Source organism: Amblyraja radiata, chromosome 3 (genome assembly GCF_010909765.2).
Source record: "Amblyraja radiata isolate CabotCenter1 chromosome 3, sAmbRad1.1.pri, whole genome shotgun sequence".
NCBI classification, from domain to species: Eukaryota; Metazoa; Chordata; class Chondrichthyes; order Rajiformes; family Rajidae; genus Amblyraja; species Amblyraja radiata.
The window spans coordinates 96,584,346-96,607,938 of record NC_045958.1 but is presented as its reverse complement, the minus strand read 5'-3'; the positions used below and the strand labels follow the sequence as shown (position 1 = coordinate 96,607,938).

Genomic DNA, 23,593 nt, shown 5'->3' with positions numbered 1-23,593 from the left:
GTCAGTTTTTATGTTCCCTGCCAGTTTTCTTTCATAATCTATTTTTCCTTTCCTAATTAAGCCCTTTGTCCTCCTCTGCTGGTCTCTGAATTTCTCCCAGTCCAAAAAGTATGCTGCTTTTTCTGGCTAATTTGTACGCATCATGCTTCGCTTTGATACTATCCCTGATTTCCCTTGTAATCCACGGATGCACTACCTTCCCTGATTTATTCTTTTGCCAAACTGGGATGAACAATTTTTGTAGTTCATCCGTGCAGTCTTTAAATGTCTTCCATTGCATATCCACCGTCAACCCTTTTAGAATTAATTGCCAGTCAATCTTGGCCAATTCACGTCTCATACCCTCAAAGTTACCTTTCTTTAAGTTCAGAACCATTGTTTCTGAATTAACAATGTCACTCTCCATCCTAATGAAGAACTCAACCATATTATGGTCACTCTTGCCCAAGGGGGCACGTACAACAAGACTGCTAACTAACCCTTCCTCATTACTCAATACCCAGTCTAAAATAGCCTGCTCTCTCGTTGGTTCCTCTACATGTTGATTTAGATAACTATCCCGCATACATTCCAAAAAATCCTCTTCCTCAGCACCCCTGCCAATTTGATTCACCCAATCTATATGTAGATTGAAGTCACCCATTATAACGGTTTTGCCTTTGTCGCACGCATTTCTAATTTCCTGTTTGATACCATCTCCAACTTCACTACTACTGTTAGGTGGCCTGTACACAACACCCACCAGCGTTTTCTGCCCCTTAGTGTTTCGCAGCTCTACCCATACCGATTCCACATCCTGCAAACTAATGTCCTTCCTTTCCATTGCGTTAATCTCCTCTCTAATCAGCAACGCTACCTCACCTCCTTTTCCTTTCTCTCTATCCCTCCTGAATATTGAATATCCCTGGATGTTCAGCTCCCAGCCTTGGTCACCCTGGAGCCATGTCTCCGTGATCCCAACTATATCATAGTCATTAATAGCTATCTGCACGTTCAACTCATCCACCTTATTACGAATGTTCCTTGCATTGAGACACAAAGCCTTCAGGCTTGTTTTTACAACACTCTTACCCCTTATACAATTTTGTTGAAAAGTGGGCCTTTTTGATTTTTGCCCTGGATTTTCCGGCCTGCCACTTTTACTTTTCACCTTGCTACCTATTGCTTCTACCCTCATTTTACACCCCTCTGTCTCTACGCTCACACATTTAAGAAACCCTTTCCCTTTAACTCCATCCTCCACTAGCCCATTCGACACCCCACCCCCCTTATTCAGTTTAAAACCACCCGTGTAGCAGTGGCAAACCTGCCTGCCAGAATGCTGGTCCCACACCTGTTAAGATGCAATCCGTCCCTTTTGTACAGTACATTGGTTTTTATCTGCAGCTAATTTCTAACCTTTTGAAAACTGCCCTCTCCTCTGCTTATGTAAGTGGTGTACACACCTCATTTCTTTCCTGCATGTATGTACTTGTTTGTTCCTCATCCCTCTCTTCTCTTACATATGTGGGTTTGTATGTATGATACATCCTGAAAAATCCTTTCTGCCAAATGGTATTGCATATAGGACATGAGAAAAAAAAAATATTGTTTGAAAATTCTTGACAGCATATTCACCCTAAAGTGTATGCAGATTGCAGTTTTACCTTGCGCAGAAAAAATTGTAATATTTGTTAGATCTTGAAAAATAATGGTAACATTATCAAGGGTGTAGTACTGTTCTTCAGGGTGTAGTACTGTTGGAAAACATTGCACAAGTGCCAATCCCCCTTGAACGTCAGTACCATGCCTCAAGTGCATGTGTGCAGAGCCGATACAGTTTTAGTCCCCAACAGCAATAGTATCGAAACAGAGGACTTTTGTGTCCAAATATATAATCTGGAAAGCATAAATTTGATTTTTCACGATGTAGAATTGTCAGGAAAAGACGGCATGTGTGTTGTGAGAGATTACACTTGTGAAATTAAATTTAAGATTGGATCATTTTTCTGTTTGGAAGTTATTATCCGATATCAGGTGGTTTAAAAAAAAAAATCACTGGCCTTGAGTGGGAGTACCAGTTTATATCATTCTGTGCCTTGCAGTTCAGTATTTGTTTGGTTTAAAACAAGCCATGCAGGATGCATATTGCAACACTGTCTGTGTGGATGTCAACTCAAGTCACTTTTATTTCTATAGCACATTTAAAAACACAACTCTCGTTGACCAAAGTGCTTTCCATTGGTGGAGGTATTAACGTTCTACAACAGTGGTTCATAGGTTAAGTACATACATAAATACATACAGCCCTCCCTCAGAGGACGTCAAGAAAGGCTTGAGAGTAAAGATGGGTTTTAAGTCTCGACTTAAAAGAGTCGATGGAGGGGGCAGTTCTGATGGGAAGTGGGATGCTGTTCCACAGTCTAGGAGCTGCAACCGCAAAGGCGCGGCCGCCCGTGAGCTTATGCCTAGACCGTGGGATGTTCAGTAACCCCAAGTCGGCCGATCTGCAGGACCTGGAGGTGGTGTGGTGGGTAAGCAGACTTTTGATGTAGGTGGAGGCAAGCCCGTTAAGGGATTTGTAAACATAAAGAAGGTTCTTGAAATTTATTCGGATCTGCACAGGGAGCCATTGGAGAGAGGCCAGAATTGCGGTGATGTGGTCCCTTTTTCGGGTGCCCGTCGGAAGTCTCTCTGCGGCGTTTTGGACCAGTTGCAGGCGGGACAGGGATGATTGGCTGTTGCCAGTGTAAAGGGAGTTGCAGTAATCGAGGCGGGAGGAGATAAATGTGTGGATGATCTTTTCGAGGTCGTCAAACTGGATGAATTGTTTTATTTTAGCTATTGTCCGAAGCTGGAAGAAGCTAGCTTTTACCACGGCATTGACCTGTTTGTCAAATTTCAATGCTGAGTCAAATATAATGCGAAGGATGTCTAACATTGCTGTCTGATGTTCTCGCAAATAAAGGCATGTTCAAATAGACTGGGTTACAACCCGTGTAAAATCTGGACCTAAACACAAACGGAGATGTAATCAGTGGTTCAATAAGTTAAGTTCAAATTTGCACACATACCTTCAGTGGCTCTTTTTTTTCAAACCAATGCATGGAAGTTTTTCTAACAAACTGCCTCCATATTCACCTTCAACCTCCCCTCCCCAGACTCTCTTACTCCTTTTTATTTCTGTCTGCCTCCATCCATCATCTACCTGCCTCTGAATGTGGGAGTAAACTGGAGCGCCTGGAGAAAACACATGCGGTCATCGGGCGAACATGTCTGAGGAAGGGTCTCGACCCAAAACGTCACCCATCGCAAGTTCTTTCATGGCTTGAGCTTTTGTTATTTTAAGAATCTTTTGTTCCAGAAAGCACTCACCAATGCATTGATGAAATTTGTGAACATTGGCAGCTACTCTGCTTCTAAGAACCTCAATGGATGAATTGGACAAACATTTATGTTCCACAATTTAATATGATTTAAATGATAAGGCATTTACTTTGGGCCCCTTATCCCTAATAACTATGTCTGAGGAAGGGTCTCGACCAAAAACGTCACCCATTCCTTCTCTTTAGAGATGCTGCCTGTCCCACTGAGTTACCCCAGCATTGTGTCTATATTTGGTGTAAACCTGCATCTGCAGTTCCTTCCTACTCAACTGTTTGTATGTATTTTTTTGCCTACAAATGAATAATTTGCGAATAAATAACTAACTGGAATGGTTAAATGGCAGAGTTTATTTCATCTGCATTTCTTGGCCAGCAAATTGTTTTGGTACATTTTGCATAATAGGCATGTATCATTTGTATCAATTAATAAGCGTTTAATTTATTACGATGCTAGCAAAGATTCCAGTGGGACGGCACCAGTCTACCTTCTAATTGATGTATTCACATGTTGGAAAGTCGAAAGCTAAGATTTTGCATAGCCAGTCTCCAAAAGATCAATGCCTTGCTTTCTGTTGCATAAGCTAATGGTCTTTTGTGTGGAATCTTAGTGAATAGCTTCTGCCATATCACAAAAACTATTTTCTTATCTGTTATTGGTTTTATCCTCTCAAATGTGTTTATTTTTAATTGGACATGATTGACCTATTACAAATTCTTGTTGGTTCTCTAACATCAAAATTTTGAAGTAATTATGTCACCGTTCATATATTTTATTAACTTTCACATAACATGTTAGATGTACAGGTCTATAATTTCCTGTCTTACCTTCATTTTCTTAAAGAACAAAGTAATTTTGTAATTGTTCAATTTAAATTATTCTGTTGTGGGACCTTCTGAAAATTTATGGCCAAAGCCTTTGTTATTTCCTTGTCAGTTTCCTATATTGTTGTTAGATTTCTCCATCGTCAATGGCCTTTTTCTTAGTTCTCTCTGTGGTCATAGGAGTTTTAAGTATGTTGGTATCTGCTGTACTATATCAGCAATCAAATTGTTGCTGTTGCTAATCAAATTGGTTTTTGACGGTTTCAGGTTGCTAATCAGGATGACTACTCTGATCCATTTGATGCCAAAAACGAATTGAAGAATAAAGTTTTCAAAAAGCAGGAAATGGAAAATGGATACATGGAACCTTATGAGGCACAAAAGATGATGGCGGGTAAGATTAGATGATGGCGGGTAAGATAAGTAATTGGATAAATGACTTCAATTAAACTACTTGATCTATATGAATTCTCTTGAATCGTATTACAGATCACTTGAGCCATGGTACAATTTTCCTGCTAATAAACGTACTCACAACTTTGCTCCAAACCCCCTTGCAAGTAGTTATCCAGCAATTGTTTCATCTTTACTGAATCAGTACCTTCCAGATCACAATAATTTTGAGTATATTTTTCAGGAAGAGTTTTGCCCTGTTTTGTTTTAACAGCTAGTTATATTATTTTCTGCTTATTTACTCTTCTGGAAATTAGTTCATGTTTGCAAACATCCATGAATTTAAATAGTTAGAATCTCCCCATAACACTCTGCTGTAAGGAGAGTAGCCACAGCTTTTTTGCACCATGTAAGTGAGATTCTGCATCATCATAACATTCAAATACATTTCTTCTGCCGAGATCATGACTGCCTTTCTGAACATTTTCTTGAATTCAACACATTGCTCCATCTGGAACCAGACTTTTTTTTTTAAGTTTAGGTTGGAGATACAGCATGGAAATGGGCCATCCGTCATGTTGGCCATTAATGGGCCCTCCGTCATGTTGGCCATTAATGGGCCCTCCGTCATGTTGGCCATTAATGGGCCCTCCGTCATGTTGGCCATTAATGGGCCCTTCGTCATGTTGGCCATTAATCACCCATTTACATTAGTTCTATGCTATCCCACGTTTTCATTGACTCCCGGCACACGAGAGACAATTTGCAGAGGCCAATTAACTCACAAACCCACACATAATTGAGGGATGTAATGCTGAGGATCTATAGCGTGCTGGTCAGGCAGCATTTGGAGTATTGTGGGCACCATATCTGAGGAAGGATGTGCTGGCCCTGGAGAGGATCCAAAGGAGGTTCACAAGAATGATCCCAGGAATGAGTGGGTTAACATATGATGAGCATTTGACAGCACTGGGCCTGTACTCGCTGTAGTTTAGAAGGATGAGGGTGGACCTCATTGAAACTTACCGACTAGTGAAAGGCTAGATAGAGTGGATGTGGAGAGGATGTTTCCACTAGCGGGAGAGTCTAGGATTAGAGGCCATGGCCTCAAAATTATAGGACATTCCTTTAGGAAAGAGATGAGAAGGAATTTCTATAGTCAGAGGGTGGTGAATCTGTGGAATTCTTTGTTGCTTTGTGGAGGCTGTCAATGGATATTTTAAAGCAGAGGTGGATACATTATTGATTGGTGCGGGTGTCAGCGGTAATGGGGTGAAGGCAGGAGAATGGGGTTAGGAGAGAGAGAGATAGATCAGGCACGATTGATTGTCAGGGTTGACTTGATGGGCCGAATGGCCTAATTCTGCTCCTATCACGTGGAATTTGAGCACCCAGAAGTAACTCATATGGACACAGGGAGAAGATGCAAACTCCACGTAGACAGCACCCAAGGTCAGGATCAAACCCTGGTCTCTCAATGGGAGGCAGCAGCTCTACCAGCTATGCCATGATACGATACGACAGAACTTTATTTATCCCAGGAGGGAAATTGATCTGCCAACAGTCATCGAAATACGAAATACGAAATACATGAAACATGAAATTAAAGTGATGAGTGGAAAGTATTGGGGGATGTGCAAAGATTTTGAGGGGCGGGGGGTGGCGGGTGGAGGGGAGGGGAGTCAGTCTCGGTCTACCTCACGACAGAAGGGGGAAGAGTTGAACAGTTTAGCCACAGGGAAAAGGATCTTCTGTGGCATTCTGTGCTGCATCTTGGTGGAACCACAGTTTGAGGAGCATCCTCCCCTCCAGGACCACCTCCCATTAATCCAACTCCGCCCCCAGGACGCAGCCAGCCCTCCTGATCTGTCACACTCGTAACGTTGTGTATGGACTTTCTGGTTTTATACTGTTTCAGAAATCCCAAGGATTTATTTACTGTTTCTATCTCAATACCACTACCTTGAACTTCCAAGTTTACTTGTTCCTCTGCCCTCCTTGCAAATATATAATAAACTATAGGTTGAATTTCTTGAAACCCAATCCATATGTGTATGCACTGATGTGTTTTATGTTATGAATAATTTCCCTTGGCACCAGTCGAACTAGAGTTTTTTCAACACTGATGTGTTTTATGTTATGAATCATTTCCCTTGGCACCAGTCGAACTAGAGGTTTTTTTTCAATAAATCATTACTATTTTTTTTAATTTCTCGAAGTTTATATTTGCAGATAACTAAAACCATGTTACATCTTTTTGACAATTGGCAGTAAAGAACGTGAAAGCTGGTTCTGCAGATATTCACATAAACAAATACAAATGTTATGCTAGTTGTGTATTGAGTAACTACAGCAAATAACATGGTTGCTGCAGACCTGGTTAGGTGAGTGAAGCTCTGGGATGTTTCCATCTGTGGATTTTAATTTGGAGTACATAACTGTTTAAAGGTAGTCATGATTGGTATCATTATTCACAGTCTAATATAATTTTCCTCCTTTATGTTTGGGATATTTCTGTTGCTGGGAAGGCCAGTATTTATTGCCTATGCCGAGGTAGACATGAACAATGACCTTAAACTACTGCATTTGTTCTGGTGCAGTTGATTAAAGAGTTTAGGGTTTTAGACAGATGATATATTTCCAAATTGGGGGTGATTTGAAAGGGAAGCTACAAGTGGGATGGTCTTCCCATATGTTTGAAGCCCTTGTCATTCATGGTGGCAGGGATGGTGGTATTGAGTGGTGCTGTGGAATACTCAATTGCAGCTTGGGCACTTTGTAGATGGTGCGCACGACAGTCAAGGCAGACCGGTTCAATATTTAGGCTTGTATAAACATGGAGGCAATGCAGTCACTGTGTGTGGATACAGGGACATTTAGCTTGCAAGGCTTCCTGCACAATGGTCATAGCACAATCCAGCTGACTCTTCGGGGAAAAAAAAGAGTTGAGTTCAAGAATATAAATGAATCTCTGTGAATCAATTATTTGCTATCGTGTCAGTGGTTACATCAAATGGTGATTTAAAGAAATGGTGAAACATGGACAAATTCTTGGAATATATATTTTAACAAGTTTTGTATTTTTTAGTGCTACGAAATGTTTCCTTGTTTTATTCGTATTAAATATGTGGAACAGAATAATCTTTAATATTCAATTGCAATAATCTTCCTAGATTCCAGTTACTTGAAGGCAAATAAACCCCTCTTATCACAATGCAATTCCCATATCCACTAGGATTACAATTCAGTGCCAGATTATCTGCTTGGACCAGTCTGAAATTGTGTTCTGTAATTTGTTGTGACATGGCCTCGAAAATCAATGTCTATGATGTCAATAGTTTTGCAGAAGGCTTCCACGTGAACAACCTGTCTATCCTTTCAGCTGTAAAACATTGTTTTTATTGAACTGCACACCTATTTTTATCAACCGATGGATTAAAAACCGATGGATTTTTCCAGTAACATGTCATATTTTAATAAAAGGTTTTATGCTGCACTTGTCATTTTGCGTTGTTTTAGTTGGAGCATAACAAGTGGGGAGATTGTTTAGATAAAGATTGTTTTGATGTCACATTTGATTAAGTCATTGTGATGAAGGTACAAGACCAGATTTACAAGTGGGCATGGTTCATTTACAATGTGATTTTCATGTAATTAGTTTGACTTACTTCAGAGAAAGTTTTGGTTGGGCTTAGGTGGGGTGGTGCAGGGATAAGGATTGGATTGGGGTTAGGTTGGTGTTGAGAGGGAAAAGGCAAGATTGGAAACTGGTGATTGCAGGGGAATAAACCCACAATTATATTTGGGAAGACTCAAAGGATTTGGGTTGGAGAATAAATAGGAAGGGGGCGAATGAGATTGGAGATACTGGGCAAAGGGAGGGACTGAAGAGACGGAGGCTAAGAGCTGGCCTGATCAAAACAAAAGATGAGAGGCTTAGATAGTAAGAGATTTTCCTCATGATGGAGGTGCCTTAAGAACAGATATCACATTTAAGGTGAAAAGCAAAAGGATGAGAGGGGATTTGAGGCATTGTGACGAATGAGGTTAAAAGCATAGATTTAGAAATCAGAATTTAGAAAAAGTAAGACTGGTGATTTTTGACAATCGATGGTTCTATATGTTCCTCAACTGTGGCCTAGGAAGGTTAGGCTTATTGAAAGAAGAGGGGCAGGACTAACACCTCTGATTAAGGTCCCTGTCGTGGTTGAGGTATATGTCATTGGCCCGAGTGAGACCACACCTGGAGTATTGTGTGCAGTTTTGGTCTTCAATTCTTGCTATTGAGTGAGTGCAGCGTAGGTTCACAAGGTTAATTCCTGGGATGGTGGGACTGTCAAATATTGATAGATTGGAGCGGCTGCGCTTGTATACTCTGGAATTTAGAAGGATGAGAGAGGATCTTATTGAAACATATAAGATTATTAAGGGTTTGGACAAGCTAGAGGCAGGAAACATGTTCCCGATGTCGGGGGAGTCCAGAGCCAGGTGCCACAGTTTAAGAATAAGGGGGAAGCCATCTAGAATGGAGAAATGGAAATATTTTTTCACAGAGTTGTGAGTCTGAGGAATTTTCTGCCTCGGAGGGCGGTGGAGGCTGGTTCTCTGGATAATTTCAAGAGAGAGCTAGATGGGGCTCCTAAAGATAGTGGGGTCAGGAGATATGGGGAGAAGGCAGGTACTGATTGTGGATGATCAGTCATGATCATATTGAATGGCGGTGCTGGCTCGAAGGGCCGAATGGCGTTCTCCTGCAGCTATTGTCCATAGCAAAGGGACTTTTGATTCTTTCTTGTAGACATTGGCAGTACAGAGGATGGGGAAATGAACTCCATGTTACTTTGTATTCATTATTTGTGTTTACAAGGATTGTAAATGCTGATTTCACTGCTATGGGGTTAATTCTGTGTTCAATTATTCATCGTAAGAATGACATTTCATGCAACAAGGACATTTAAACAAAACTTTTACGGGACTGCACCTTGGCAAAGGATAGGTTATTACTTTGTGAAATCAATGTGCATTGAAAACATATGTTGGTGAAGATAACAAGAAAGGAGAAGCAGATTAAATGCAATAATAAGATAATAAATCAAGATTATATTTTATACTTTCATAGGTAGACAAAAATGCTGGAGAAACTCAGCGGGTGAGGCAGCATCTATGGAGCGAAGGAAATGGGCAACGTTTCAGCATTTTTGTCGACCTTCGATTTTCCAACATCTGCAGTTCCCTCTTAAACATTTTATACTTTCATGGTAGTTTTCATTACAGTTCAGTTTGAGTCCAAGGATGATTGGAACTATAATGGCTGTGACAGTTTTCCTATCCAAAAATGCAGGTTTGATGTCAACATACAGTTTTACCTTGCTTTATCCCCTCGTTTTATTTTACCATTTTGCTTTGTCGCCTCCCCTATGCTGAGATTTTCAGCACACTACCCTGGATGAGGAGGTGCTTACTTGAAGCTGGTCATCAACTTTAATGTCCGTCACCCAACTTCATCCTCCCACAAATGATTATGTCCATTTGTCCAAGCCATTGTTCTAAAATTAAATTTGATGCTTGCAATCTTGGTATCATATCTATGTTCATAGCGAGAAGATTTGAGTATAGGAGCAAGGAGGTCCTATTGCAGTTGTACAGGGCCCTGGTGAGACGGCACATGGAATATTATGTTCAGTTTTGGTCTCCTAATTTGTGGAAGGACATTCTTGCTATTGAGGAATGCAGCATAGGTTCACTAGGTTAATTCCCAGGATGGCGGGACTGACATATGATGAAAGAATAGATCAACTGGGCTTGTATTCACTGGAATTTAGAAGGATGAGAGGGATCTTATAGAAACATATAAGATTATTGAGGGATTGGACAGATTAGATGCAGGAAAAATGTTCCTGATGTTGGGGGCGTTCAGAATCAGGGGTCACAGTGTAAGAATAAGGGGTAGGCCATTTAGGACTGAGATGAGGAAAAACCTTTTCACCCAGAGAGGTGTGAATCTGTGGAATTTTCTGCCACAGAAGGCAGTGGAGGCCAATTCACATGGATGTATTCAAGAGAGAGTTAGATATGGCTCTTGGGACTAACCGAATCAAGGGATATGGGGGGGAGCAGGAACAGGGTACTGATTGTGGATGATCAGCCATGATCATATTGAATGGTGGTGCTGGCTCAAAGGGCCGAATGGCCTACTCCTGCACCTGCTTTCTATTTTTCCAGATCTCGCCTGTATTTCCCACCGCAATACACGCCTAACTACATCTTGGCTCATCAGCTGCCAAAGTCCTCATTAACACATTTTGCATTCCTAACTGACTTTCTTCAACTCTCCGCAATCCTTAAATTCTGCAGCTCCTGTTTTAACCATGAGCTGCAGGCCATGGTTGCCCATCACCCTATTTGCTGTCAGATGACAGCTCTAATTTAAAATTCTCATTCTAGTTTTAAGCCCTCCATGCCCTCGCCAATCTGCTTCCCATTATCCTCCACCTTCTCTACTATTTACTGTACTATATACAATTTGAATGTCTCTGAAACACGTTATAAACATTTTTTTTTAGAACTTTACCTCGCCCAATAGAATTTGAGGTGATCGAAGAAGTATTTCTAACATGATTGGAGAACAGCCCATAAAATGGTTTGCTTCTATCTGTTTTTATTATAAAATAACTGAATTATTCAAATATCATTCCTTATTTGCCTGCACTGAAGCGAATGCGTTCATTGTTTAGTGAACTTTGGAGCCCCTGAGTTCTGATTAATGCATGATGCAATCCCTCCTGGACTAAACGATCCTTTGGTATGATAAATGGATGATATGCAAAATACAGCGCTGAAAGCAGCACTCAGTGTGACCAGAAATGTATTTAACTCTTAACTTCCATTAAAAAATAATAATCTATAATTGTGAAATGTTGTACCTGTCTGCTGGCTTTTGTGGTGTTTGTACATGGGGCCCTTTATCTCCCCATTCCACTGTAGCTCCTTGCTTCCCAATTATATTCAATTTGTCAAATGTGCTCAGGAAAGTTTCCTCTGGCAATATGTTGAGGGTCTGACATGGGAGAGGGCAATGTTTGGTCTAGTCTTCGGAAATTGGAAAAGGCAAGTGGATGAAATGTTCATGGATGAACCTTTAGGGACCAGCGACCACTGTTCTATTAGGTCTAAAATAATTATAAATGGGACAGTGGGCCTGCGAGTTAAAATGCTAAATTGGGGCAAGGCCAACTTTGAGGGTATGAGAGATGGACTCGCTCAAGTTGATTGGAACTGTTTGCTTGATGGAAAGGGAACGTCAGGAAAGTGGGTTGTTTTTAAAAGTTTGCGGACATGAGTTCAGGACATGCACGTCCCTGCCAGAGTGAAGGGCAATGCAGACAAACATGATGTAGCTTGGATGACGAGGGAAATTGTGGCTTTGGTCAAGAGTAAGAAGGAAGCATGGGACAGGTATAGCCAGCAGGAATAAAATATATCCCATGACTAGTTTCGGGAACTAGACAACAAGTTAAAAAAAGGAAATCAGAAGGGTAAAAAGGGCATAGGAGATGGTTCGGGCTTAGCCTTAAGAGATTTTATAAGCACTAAAAACAAAAAGGGTGACCAGAGAGAGGGTGGAACCTCGCAGGAATCCAAGCGATCAACTCATTGTGGAGTCACAGGCAATGGGCAAGTTCCTCAATTAATATTTCTCCTGATTTTACCAGGGAGACTACCAGATAAGAAGATAGACACATTTCACTTTTCATGTGCAAATTCATTTCACTTGCACTTTATGTGCAAGTGACGAATAAAACTGATTGTATTGTATTTCCCATAGATGTCTCTCCATAGATGCTGCATCACCCGCTGAGTTTTTCCAGCATTTTAGTCTACCTTTGATTTTTCACCATCTGCAGTTCCTTCTTAAACACATTTCCCGGGCCTGATCAGATATATCCGAGGACATGTGGGAAGCTAGAGAAGAAACTACACGAGCCCTCGTGGAGATTTATGATTCATCGTTAAATACAGACGAGGTGCTGGAAGACTGGAGGGAGGCAAATGCTGTGCTTCTATTCAAGAAGGGCTACAGGAAAAAGGCTGAGACCAACAGCTACAGCTACATAGTTCGTTGAAAGTGGTATCACAGGTAGAAAGGGAAGTCAAAAAGGCATTTCGCACATTGGCCTTCATCAGTTCTAGTATAGAAATTGGGAGTTCATGTTGCGGTTGTATAAGACGTTTGTGGGGCCGCATTTAGAATATTGTGTTCAGTTTTGGGCACCATGTTATTGGAAAGATTTACGAGGATGTTGCCAGGACTCGGGCCTGAGCTATAGGGAGAGGTTGCGCAGGCTCGGACTCTATTCCTTGGCGCGCAGGAGGATGAGGGGTGATCTTAGAAGTGTATAAAATCATGAGAGGAATAGATTCGGAAGACACAGTGTCTTGCCCAGAGTAGCGGAATCGAGAATCAGAGGACATAGATTTAAGGTGAGGAGCGAAAGATTTAGTAGGAACCTGGGGGGTAACTTTTTCACGCAAAGGGTGGTGTATGTATGGAGCGAGCTGCAGAGGAAGTAGTTGAGGCAGGGACTGTCGCATCTTTTAAGAAACATTTAGACATGTACATGTTAAGACAGGTTTAGAGGGATATGGGCCAAATGCAGGCAGGGAGCAGTGTAGCTGGGACATGTTGGCCGATGTGGGCAAGTTGGGCCGAAGGGCTTGTTTCCATGCAGTAAGACTTTATGACTTTTTTAAAAAATTCTGGTCCATTTTCCTTGGGATCAGAGTGGATAACTGTAGACCTCATTATACTTAACACTATCTGTCACAATTTTGTTCACTCCATCTTTAATTATCCCTTTTGAACTTTACTCCCCATCTTCACTATATGCAAAAGATAGACACAAAATGCTGGGGTAACTCAGCGGGACAGGCAGCATCTCTGGAGAGAAGGAATGGGTGATGTTTCGGGTCGAGACTGAAGAAGGGACGCGACATGGGAAATGTCGCCCATTCCTTCTCTCCAGAGATGCTGCCTGTCCTGCTGAGTTACTCCAGCATGTTGTGTCTATCTTCGGTTTAAACCAGCATCTGTCGTTCCTTTCTTCACTGTATGCAATCTCATCAAACTTGGTGAATAAGCAGACTTGAATATATAGCTCTTTATTCTTCCTTTGTTACAGCTCTTGCTTGGTTAAATTAACTGATATTGAAAGTGGGCTTCTTGACTGGCCTGTCACTAACAGGATTTTGATCAATGTGAACAGAACAATATCAGAACTGATGGATGTCACTAAATAGAAATGTCACAAATGCCATTGTATCTTGGATCTTACACTTGAAGAATCTAGGAGCCAACGGCCATTCATATTTTATTGCCAGAGACCTTGATATAAATGTTGTCACAACTCCTTAACTCTAAAAATCAACCAAAATATCATGACCTGTTGTTTAAAACGTGTTGTGCAAAAAAACAGATGGCGGAACATACTAAATATTAATCTCTTGAAAACTAGTTGCTGTTATTGAGTTACACCACATCGAAATAGGTCTTTCAACCAAACTCATCTGTGCCAATCCAGATGTCTATCTGATCTAGTCCTATCTGCCTGCATTTGTCCCATATCCCTCAGTTTTTCTATCCATGCAGTTATCAAAATATATTTTAAACATTGTAATAGTATCTGCCTGTGCAGCTCCGATATACCCACCAGCTTCTGTGTGGAAAATGTTGCTCCATATAACTCAGGCCCTCCAGTCCTGGTAACATCCATATGAATCTTTTGTACACTCTTTCTAACATAATGACAGCTTTCCTGCAGCAGGGTGACCAGATTTCCATGCAATTAAACTAACAGCAACATAGCATCCCAACTCCTGTACTCGTTACCGTAACAACCAAAGGCAAGTTTTCAAACACTGCCTTCACCACCCTGTCTACCTATGTTGCCACTTTAAAGGGACAATGTACTTGTACTCTGGGTATCTCTATCTTACAACACACTCCAGGGCCCTGCTATTAACGTTGTAAATCCTGGCCTGGTTAAATTTACTACAATGTAATACTTCACACTTGTCCAAGCTAAATTCCATCTACCACTTCTTGGCCCACATTCCTAGTTCAAGATACCACTGTAATCTTGGATAAACACGGCATAAGGCATTTTGTATCATCTGCAAACTTACTAATGACGTTCACAACATCATCCAGATTGATATAGTAGTGGCCAGAGGATCTGGGGTGACGGAGGAACTGAAGGAAATCCACATTAGGCAGGAAATGGTGTTGGATAGACTGATGGGACTGAAGGTTGATAAATCCCCAGGGCCGGATGGTCTGCATCCCAGGGTACTTAAGGAAGTAGCTCTAGAAATCGTGGATGCATTGGTGATAATTTTCCAATGTTCTATAGACTCGGGATCAGTTCCTGTGGATTTGAGGGTAGCTAATGTTATCCCACTTTTTAAGAAAGGCGGGAGAGAAAACAGGGAATTATAGACCAGTTAGCCTGAAATCGGTAGGGGAGAAGATGCTGGAGTCAATTATAAAAAATGAGATTGCCGAACATTTGGATAGCGGTAACAGGATTGGTCCGAGTCAGCATGGAATTACGAAGGGGAAATCATGCTTGACTAATCTGGAATTTTTTGAAGATGTAACTAGGAAAATGGATAAGGGAGAGCCAGTGGATGTAGTGTACCTGGACTTTCAGAAAACATTTGATAAGGTCCCACATAGGAGATTAGTGGGCAAAATTAGGGCACATGGGATTGTGGGTGGAGTGCTGACATGGATAGAGAAGTGGTTGGCACACAGGAAACAAAGAGTAGGGATTAACGAGTCCCTTTCAGAATGGCAGGCAGTGACTAGTGGGGTACCGCAAGGCTTGGTGCTGGGACCGCAGCTATTTACAATATACATCAATGATTTGGATGAAGGGATTCAAAGCAACATTAGCAAATTTGCAGATGACACAAAGCTGGGAGGCAGTGTGTACTGTGAGGAGGATGCTATGAGAATGCAGGGTGACTTGGACAGGTTGGGGGTGTGGGCAGATGCATGGCAGATGAAGTTTAATGTGGATAAATGTGAGCTTATCCATTTTGGTAGCAAAAACAGGAAGGCAGATTACTATCTAAATGGCGTCAAGTTGGGAAAAGGAGAAGTACAACGGGATCTGGGGGTCCTTGTACATCAGTCTTTGAAAGTAAGCATGCAGGTACAGCAGGCAGTGAAGAAAGTGAATGGCATGTTGGCCTTATAACAAGAGGAATTGAATATAGGAGCAAAGACGTCCGTCTGCAGTTGTACAGAGCCCTAGTGAGACCACACCTGGAGTATTGTGTGCAGTTTTGGTCCCTTAATTTGAGGAAGGCCATTCTTGCTATTGAGGGAGTGCAGCGTAGGTTTACAAGGTTAATTCCCGGGGTGGCGGGACTGTCATATGCTGAGAGAATGGAGCAGCTGGGCCTGTACACTCCGGAGTTTAGAAGGATGAGAGGGATCTCATTGAAACATATAAGATTGTTAAGGGTTTGGACACGCTAGAGGCAGGAAACATGTTTCCGATGTTGGGGAGTCCAGAACCAGGGGCCACAGTTTAATAATGAGTAGGCCATTTAGAAATGAGACGAGGAAACACCTTTTCCTCACAGAGTGGTGAGTCTGTGGAATTCTCTGCCTCAGAAGGCGGTGGAGGCAGGTTCTCTGGATGCTTTCATGAGAGAGCTAGATAGGGCTCTTAAAAATAGCGGAGTCAGGGGATTTGGGGAGAAGGCAGGAACGGGGGGGGGGGGGGGGTACGGATTGGGGATGATCAGCCATGATCACATTGAATGGCTGTGCTGGCTCGAAGGGCCGAATGGCCTGCTCCTGCACCTATTGTCTATTGTCAATATTGGTAGCATACACAAGTGGATTTAACACTGAACAATGGGATTTGATCAAGTTGGCCAAAAGGCTAAGGAATGACAGATATAATTAAGATAAATGCAAGGAGTTGGTAAGGCAAACCAGGGTTTGTCCAGTAAATCGGAGGGATCTGGGGATAGTTGTAGAATAGAGAAACCCAAGGGTGCAGATACTCCAGTGGGCAAGGTGGTGGAGATGCTGTTTGACATGCTTGCCTTCATCGGCCAGGGTTTGAGTGTTGGAGGGTAATATCATGCTGGACACAAGTCCTTGGTAAGGTCGCATTTGGAGTACTGTGTACAGTTCTGGTCGCTGAGCTATAGGATGGATGTCATTAAACTGGAAAGGATGCAAAGATTATTTGTGGGGATAAAACCAAATCTGTGGTTTGAGTTCTAAGGACAGGCTTGGTCTTTTTTCCCTGAGTGTAGGAAGCTGAGAGAGAACCTTATAAAGGCTTATACAACTATTAAGATCATAGCTAAGGTGAAGATCCACAGTATTTTCCCCAGAGTTGGCAGCATAGGTTTAATGTGCGAAGTAATTTTTTTTTTTAAAGGGACTTGAGGCAACTTTTTGATTCTGAGATTGGTGCTCATATGAAATAAGATGAGAGAGGAAATGGTGGAGTGGATACAATTATGACATTTAAAAGGCAAACTTGGACAGGTAGATGGATAGAAAAGGTTTTGGAGGAATATGGGCATGGCACAGGCAAGTGGAATTAGCTCAAGTTGGCAACTTGGTCTGAGTGGTTTACTTGGGCCTAAAGGTCTGCTTCTGTGCTAGATAACTCTATGATCCTAAGATAAAACTTCAGAAATGTCAGATGTCATTACAGGTGGAGTAGTCTCTGTTGAAATTCTGTCTCATAATACATGTCAATGCAAATTACCTGATGCAGAGTGCAGTCACAAAACATTATGATATTAGCTCAGTCAGCTTGCTTTGTTTACAGATCAGTAGTGAACCTGGAAGGGCTGCTCATTGATATTTTCCTTGAGCAAAGCACTTATTTTTCAGCAACAGTAAATCTATTACTGATATTGTTCTGATACTGAAAATTGAAACACGAGCTACAACCATTTTTTAAAATCATCTAAATCGTTTTTCTGTCACATTATTAATAATATTTTAGTGCAAGTTTAATAATAGGAGAATTTCAAGTTAATGGTGAAAGCTTATTGCCAGTTTTAATTTATTTCAAGTAGTGGAAAGTAATTTTTGTTTTTACCCATGATTGAGCTTTGCCTGAAGGCCACATTGTCCAGATTGATGTAATTGAAGCGTGTTATAGGATCAATGAAATTGCTGGACAAACAACTGCATGCTGTCAAGCGGACAATACAACGAGCCAGATGATTGCGTGGATAATGGCAGATGTCGAACTACAAATGATACAAAAGCAAAATATTTCGAATTGTGTACATTTTTGCGGCATAATCCTGGGAATGCTTGCCAGACCAAATACCATGTGTGGAGATTAAGCCAAAGTTACCATTTCAGTGCATTGACTTGCATTGGCACTAGAAAGGTGAGGGAGAGGGAGAGGTGGAGGGGGTTGGGGAATCAAGTTCCAAGATACATGATGAAGGGATAGATCTGAGAGATTGGAAATGAAGGAAAGGTCCACAAAAATATAGAGCTCATTCAAAACTAAACAAAAACGAATGATTCTACAAAGGAAAATGAAGGTGGCAACGGGGTTAATTTTAAAGACAAGCTTAAAATGGGTTTAGATGAGGTGTTTGAGGTAAAGCAGAACCTTTATCTGAAACAATAAACAATACTGCAGATGACTAAAGATATACTAAAAGAACAGGGATTTATTTTTCTCTGAAAGAGCAGGCTTTTAATTTTCGTAATGATTTTAGTATTGGTTTCTAGTTTTGTTGATACTGCATGGAAACATGCCACTCGGCCCACCAAGTCCACACCAATCATCGATCACCCATACATTAGTTCTGTGGAACATTTGCTGGGGAACATTTGCAGAAGCCATTTAACCTATAAACCTGCACGTCTTTGAGATGTGGGAGGAACAAGGAGTCACAGGGAGAATGTGCAAATTCTGTACAGACAGCACCCGTAGTCAAGATCGAACCTGAGTCTCTGACGTTGTGACGTAGCTGTGCCAATGTGCCACCCGAGGCATTGACACAACCAATGTATCAGATTTAAGTTCTGCTGTAGTGACACATTCAGCCATGAATAGTGATGGACAATTAATTGGGTAAAAGGAAATTCAAGCTTCAAGTACAGATTCCTTCTCTGATAGCAAAGCTAACATAAGAATGTAAGAGACAGGGCTGAAATGCATGCAATCATAGTCCACCTAAAATGGCAGGTGAATTACCTGCGTTCCTAAGGACTCTCATTTTTGCAGAACTCAGTCAATTGTAAATTCCTTATGCTGGATCATTACTGGAAAATGCCCTGAGAAACATTAATAACCAAAAATGTAACAGGACATCATCGAATATTGGAGGAAAAAACACTGTACATGCTAGAAATGTGATGCAAAAACAGAAAATGCTGGAAATATGCAGGAAGGAACTGCAAATACTGGTTTAAACTGAAGATACTGGAGTAACTCAGCGGGGCAGGCAGCATCTCTGGAGAGAATGAGAGGGTGACATTTTGTGACGAGTCAGACCAGTCTGAAGAAGGGTCTCAACCCGAAGCATCACCTATTCCTTCTATCCAGAAATTCCTTCTCTCCAGAGATACTGCCTGAACTGCTGAGTTACTCCAGCATTTTGTGTCTAAATGCAGCGGACACCACCCACCCCCCTGTTTTGAGAGGTGAGGGACGATCCCCTCCAAATTTTGTAATCCGGACGTTAAAACTCGGTGAAATCTCCGCTTTCCGCGAGACAGTGGGGGTGGGACTGATGATCAAGGGCACCGATTGGACGAGAGAGACATCTGTCAGCAGGCAATGGGGGGTGGACCCATGATGATTCAGCACGGTGATTGGAGGAGGGAGACGTCCATGGAGCAAAGATCATAGAATTGCATGCTTGAATTGCATGCCCAGGTCATAGATCACAAGCGAAAAACACTCTCAGCAGCCCTGGACACATACCTGGATCGATCCCAGGTCTCTGGCGCTGCAATCGCTGCCACTGGACCATCCCCATCCCCACCCGAATGCCCCCCCCCCCATGCCCGGGGATGGCCAGGGGCGTCAGGAGTCAGACGGGAGAGGTGCCCCCAGGCCCACAGCCAGCGCAGAGAAGCAGCGCTAAATCCAGCTCAACTCTGCCTGTCCCGCCAGGTTAACCTACAGCCCTGCCTGGACTTGCGGGAACGACGGCCCAGGCTTACGGCCAGCGTGGAGAAGCAGCGCTAAATCCAGCTCAACTCTGCCTGTTAACTCACCAGCCCTACCTGGACTTACGGGAACAATGGCCCAGGCTTACGACCAGCGCAGAGAAGCAGCGTTAAATCCAGCCTGGGGACACCGCTCCCGTCTGACGTTAGGATTATTTAAAACTCCAAACATTAAGAGAGACACAAAATGCTGCATAACTCAGATGGCCAGGCAGCTTCTCTGGAGTTAAAGTATGGGTGACGTTTCATGTCGGGACCCTAGTTCGCACGTGTGTGTGTGTGCGCATGCGCGTGAGTGTGTGTGTGCAGGCGCGCGCGGCCGCCAAGAAATTGTGCCCCCCCCCCCCATGTTTTGATTGTCATTTCCGTGCCTGTTTAAATGCTGGAAACAATCAGGTACCAAAGCATCTGTGGAAAGATGCACTGTATTAGTGTTTCAGATTCAAAAATCCATCAGAACTGGAAAGGGGAAAAAAAAAACCAAGACAGCTTTAAGTAGCAAAAATGGTGTGCGAGTGATAGGTGGAAGAAAGAGAATGTACTTGGCAAGGTAAATCGATTGAGTAATTGTGACAGTTAGAGACTCTAAGTATTGCTAACAATTGTATTGTGAACCAAGCCAGGCTAGAAGAATGAGCAAAACTGAGGCAAAATCACAGATAATCAGAGGCCAAAAGAAAAATCATATTGGAGATTTGATGAATTTGGAAGGTTGCAATGTTCCCATGCAAATTTGTTCACACTGTCAGCACTTGGAAATGGAGTGAGGAAAAAAAATAGAAATGTGGGCAGAGAAATGACAATTAATCCAGAGAAATGTGAGATATTACATGAGAAAAGTATACATTAAATAGTAGGAACCTTGAGAACATGAATGTACATTGGCATCTTAGGGTGAATGTCTATAGCTCACTGAAAGTGGCACACAAGTGAATAGCATGATCAAGAAGACATATGGTCTGCATGCCTTCACATGTTTCTGAGTGAAACAACTGGGAAGTTGTTTCAGCTGCTTAAAACTTTGGTTAGCCCACATTTGGAATATTGAGTGCAGTACTGATTACCATATTACCGGAAGGATATGGAGGCTTTAGAGAAGGTACAGAAATAGTTCACCAGGATGGTGCTTGGATTAGACAGTCTAGAACAGGGGTGTCAAACTACCGGGGTCCAATCCGGCCTGCGGGATGATTTGGGGGGAAAAAAAGTATATTCACGACAGTTTATTATGTATCTGTATGGCAGCCGCTCTAACTCCCTCGCCGCCCTCTCTCCCACCGCTGTCTGTGCCGCCTGCAGGGGCGCACCTGTCCTCCGCTCCGTGATTGGGCCGCAGTTGCCAAGGGAACGGTGGCCCCTGACAACTGCTGTCAAACAGACAAGATGGAGGCACTGAGCTCCCCCTGGCCTCGGGCTGGCTGACTGACATTCACTCGTGCACAACTGATCCGGCCCGCATGAAGTCGCATTTTACCCAATCTGGCCCATGACCTAAAATGAGTTTGCTCCCCTAGTTTAGAAGGTGAGGTGCAATCTGATAGAAATGTATAAAATTATGAGAATCACAGATAGAGTTGATGATATCTTTTTCTAGGCCGGAAATGTCAAATATTAGCGGGCATAACTTTAAGGTGAGAGGGAGAATGCTTAAAGGATATTTTTGTTTTCTTACAGAGAGTGATGTGTGCCTGGAACATGCTGCTGGGGGGAGGTGTTAGAAGCAGATACAACAGTAATATTTAAGAGGTATTTGGACACCTGGACAGGCAGAGAATAGATGGATATAAACAAGGAGCAGTCAGATGGGATTAGTTGGATTGGCATCATGGTCAGCTGAGACAAGCTGGGCCAAAGGTGCCTGTTCCGTTGCAGTATGTTCTCTGTAACACAAAAACTGCGTTAAATGCTCAGAGCAGGTTCATCAAAACTACTTCTAATGGCCTGACATGTTTCTTTCACAACAGATGCAGCTTGTCATTATCAATTTTTCTTAATGCACCATTCTTTCACCACTGGGTTTGAATCAATCCTATCTATCCTGGCTGTTTTTGCACAGTGTTAATCCATTTTCAAATCTTACAGCCCTTCAGCAGACAATTGGTTCTCAATGTGAGTGGCGGGTCAGCAATTTCACATACATTTCAGAGTTTAGCTGGTGACGCAATGGGTAAGATTGGATAATAATATATCTGATTAGATATGAAGATACACTTATTCTAAATTGCATCTGAGATGAATTGCTTCTGCAGATCATAGAATTCTATTCAAATGCTTAAACAAGTTTGGTGGCTTTTTAATCAGGATTGAAAAATCACTCAGCGATATTGCACAATGTGGTTCTGCGGAAAGGAAAGCGCACACACAGTCACGATTAAAGAATGACTTTTAATGTGGGTTAGGGCGAGGATGTTAATGAAATGCAGGATGGCAAGGAAACAAAACCAGTTGCCAGAATTTTTTGGCCGTAGTTCCTTGAACAGGAGTTCAGCTAAATAATTGTGCTTCCCCCGAGTTCAGTCGCATCCAAAAACTATAGTCACCAACTGCATAGGCTGAAACCAGAATTATTTAAATGGAACTTTGTTGCCAAATAACTCGCTGCATAGAAATTGTGCAATGCATATGTGAATGAACATGTAACTTTGATGAGATTGGATTTTGTTTTACCCTTGGTAAATATTTAAGCAGACGTTTTTTAAAGAGTTTATTTGTTTCTTTAACGTTCTCTTTGCTTACACTCCTACTGAATTATCTTGTATACACATTAATAACATTTTATTAGACACCTCGTATGGGAAGGATTGTAGGTGACCTCTTAGACTTCATGTGAATATAGTAAGTAGAAATATCAGGAGCTGATAGGCAAGTGGAAGTGAATGGATTACATTAAAATAAGGGCAACGGAATGGGATTAGTGGGGAATTCTCTAATAATCAGCATTGAGTAGAAGGTCTGAATGGTCTTCTGTGTTGATACGTTGAAAGGTCAATCTATATTCAATCTTTGTGCTAGATTTGCATGCAAATGCCTTCTGCTGTTTAGGTGAGAGGAGGAAAGCTGGAAATTGTATACATTGCAGTTTAAATATTCTTTAAGGAAATTACCAGAATCTAACAGGATAAAATCACTAAGTACTTTGATAATTTACAATTGATCAATGAGAGTATGCATTGATTTATAAAGACATTATGCCTGATATACCTGAATTATGTTTATTTTTTAAAGAAAGGATAGTAGACAGAAGAAACTGTAGATGCTGGGATCTTCACAAAACACTGTGCTAGAGTAACTCGCGTTCGGGCAACGTCTGTGAGGCGAATGGTTAGGTGATGTTTTGGGCTGGGTCCCTTGAAATTGATTGTAGATAAAGCTAGAAAAGAGGTGTGGGGTGCGAGAGTGTAGCTGTGCTCTCTTGTGGAGCCTTGTGGAGGCAAAGCCTGCTAAGTGATCAGTGGAGGCAGATGGTTGGAGTAAGTGACAAAGGCTAAAGATGAAATGGAGACAAAATGGTGTCAGATCAGGAGAGACATGGAATGAAATATAAAGCCAGAGGGAAGGATTTTGGTGGAAGTGGATGGTGGAGCGAGGTGCAAGGAGTGATGAGATGGGAGAAATGTGAGAGGTACAGGAAAGAGAGGTTGGGTAGGGCGGTATTGTTGTTTAAAATGGGTTGTCAGACTGTTCCTCCAGTCTGCATGTGGCATCGCTGGCAATGGAGGAGGCCCGGGACAGAATGGTGTGCATAGGTAGGGGAATGAAAAGGGGAATT

General features: G+C 42.0%; 1 protein-coding gene across 1 annotated transcript in view; it reads left to right on the top strand.

Moving 5' to 3' along the window:
• Positions 1 to 23,593, top strand: part of shb (SH2 domain containing adaptor protein B) — an 86,386-nt gene that overhangs the window by 8,520 nt on the left and 54,273 nt on the right. The window contains exon 2 of the mRNA XM_033018406.1: positions 4,455 to 4,581. Coding sequence (XP_032874297.1) covers positions 4,455 to 4,581 — 127 coding nt within the window. The remainder of the gene's footprint in view (positions 1 to 4,454; positions 4,582 to 23,593) is intronic.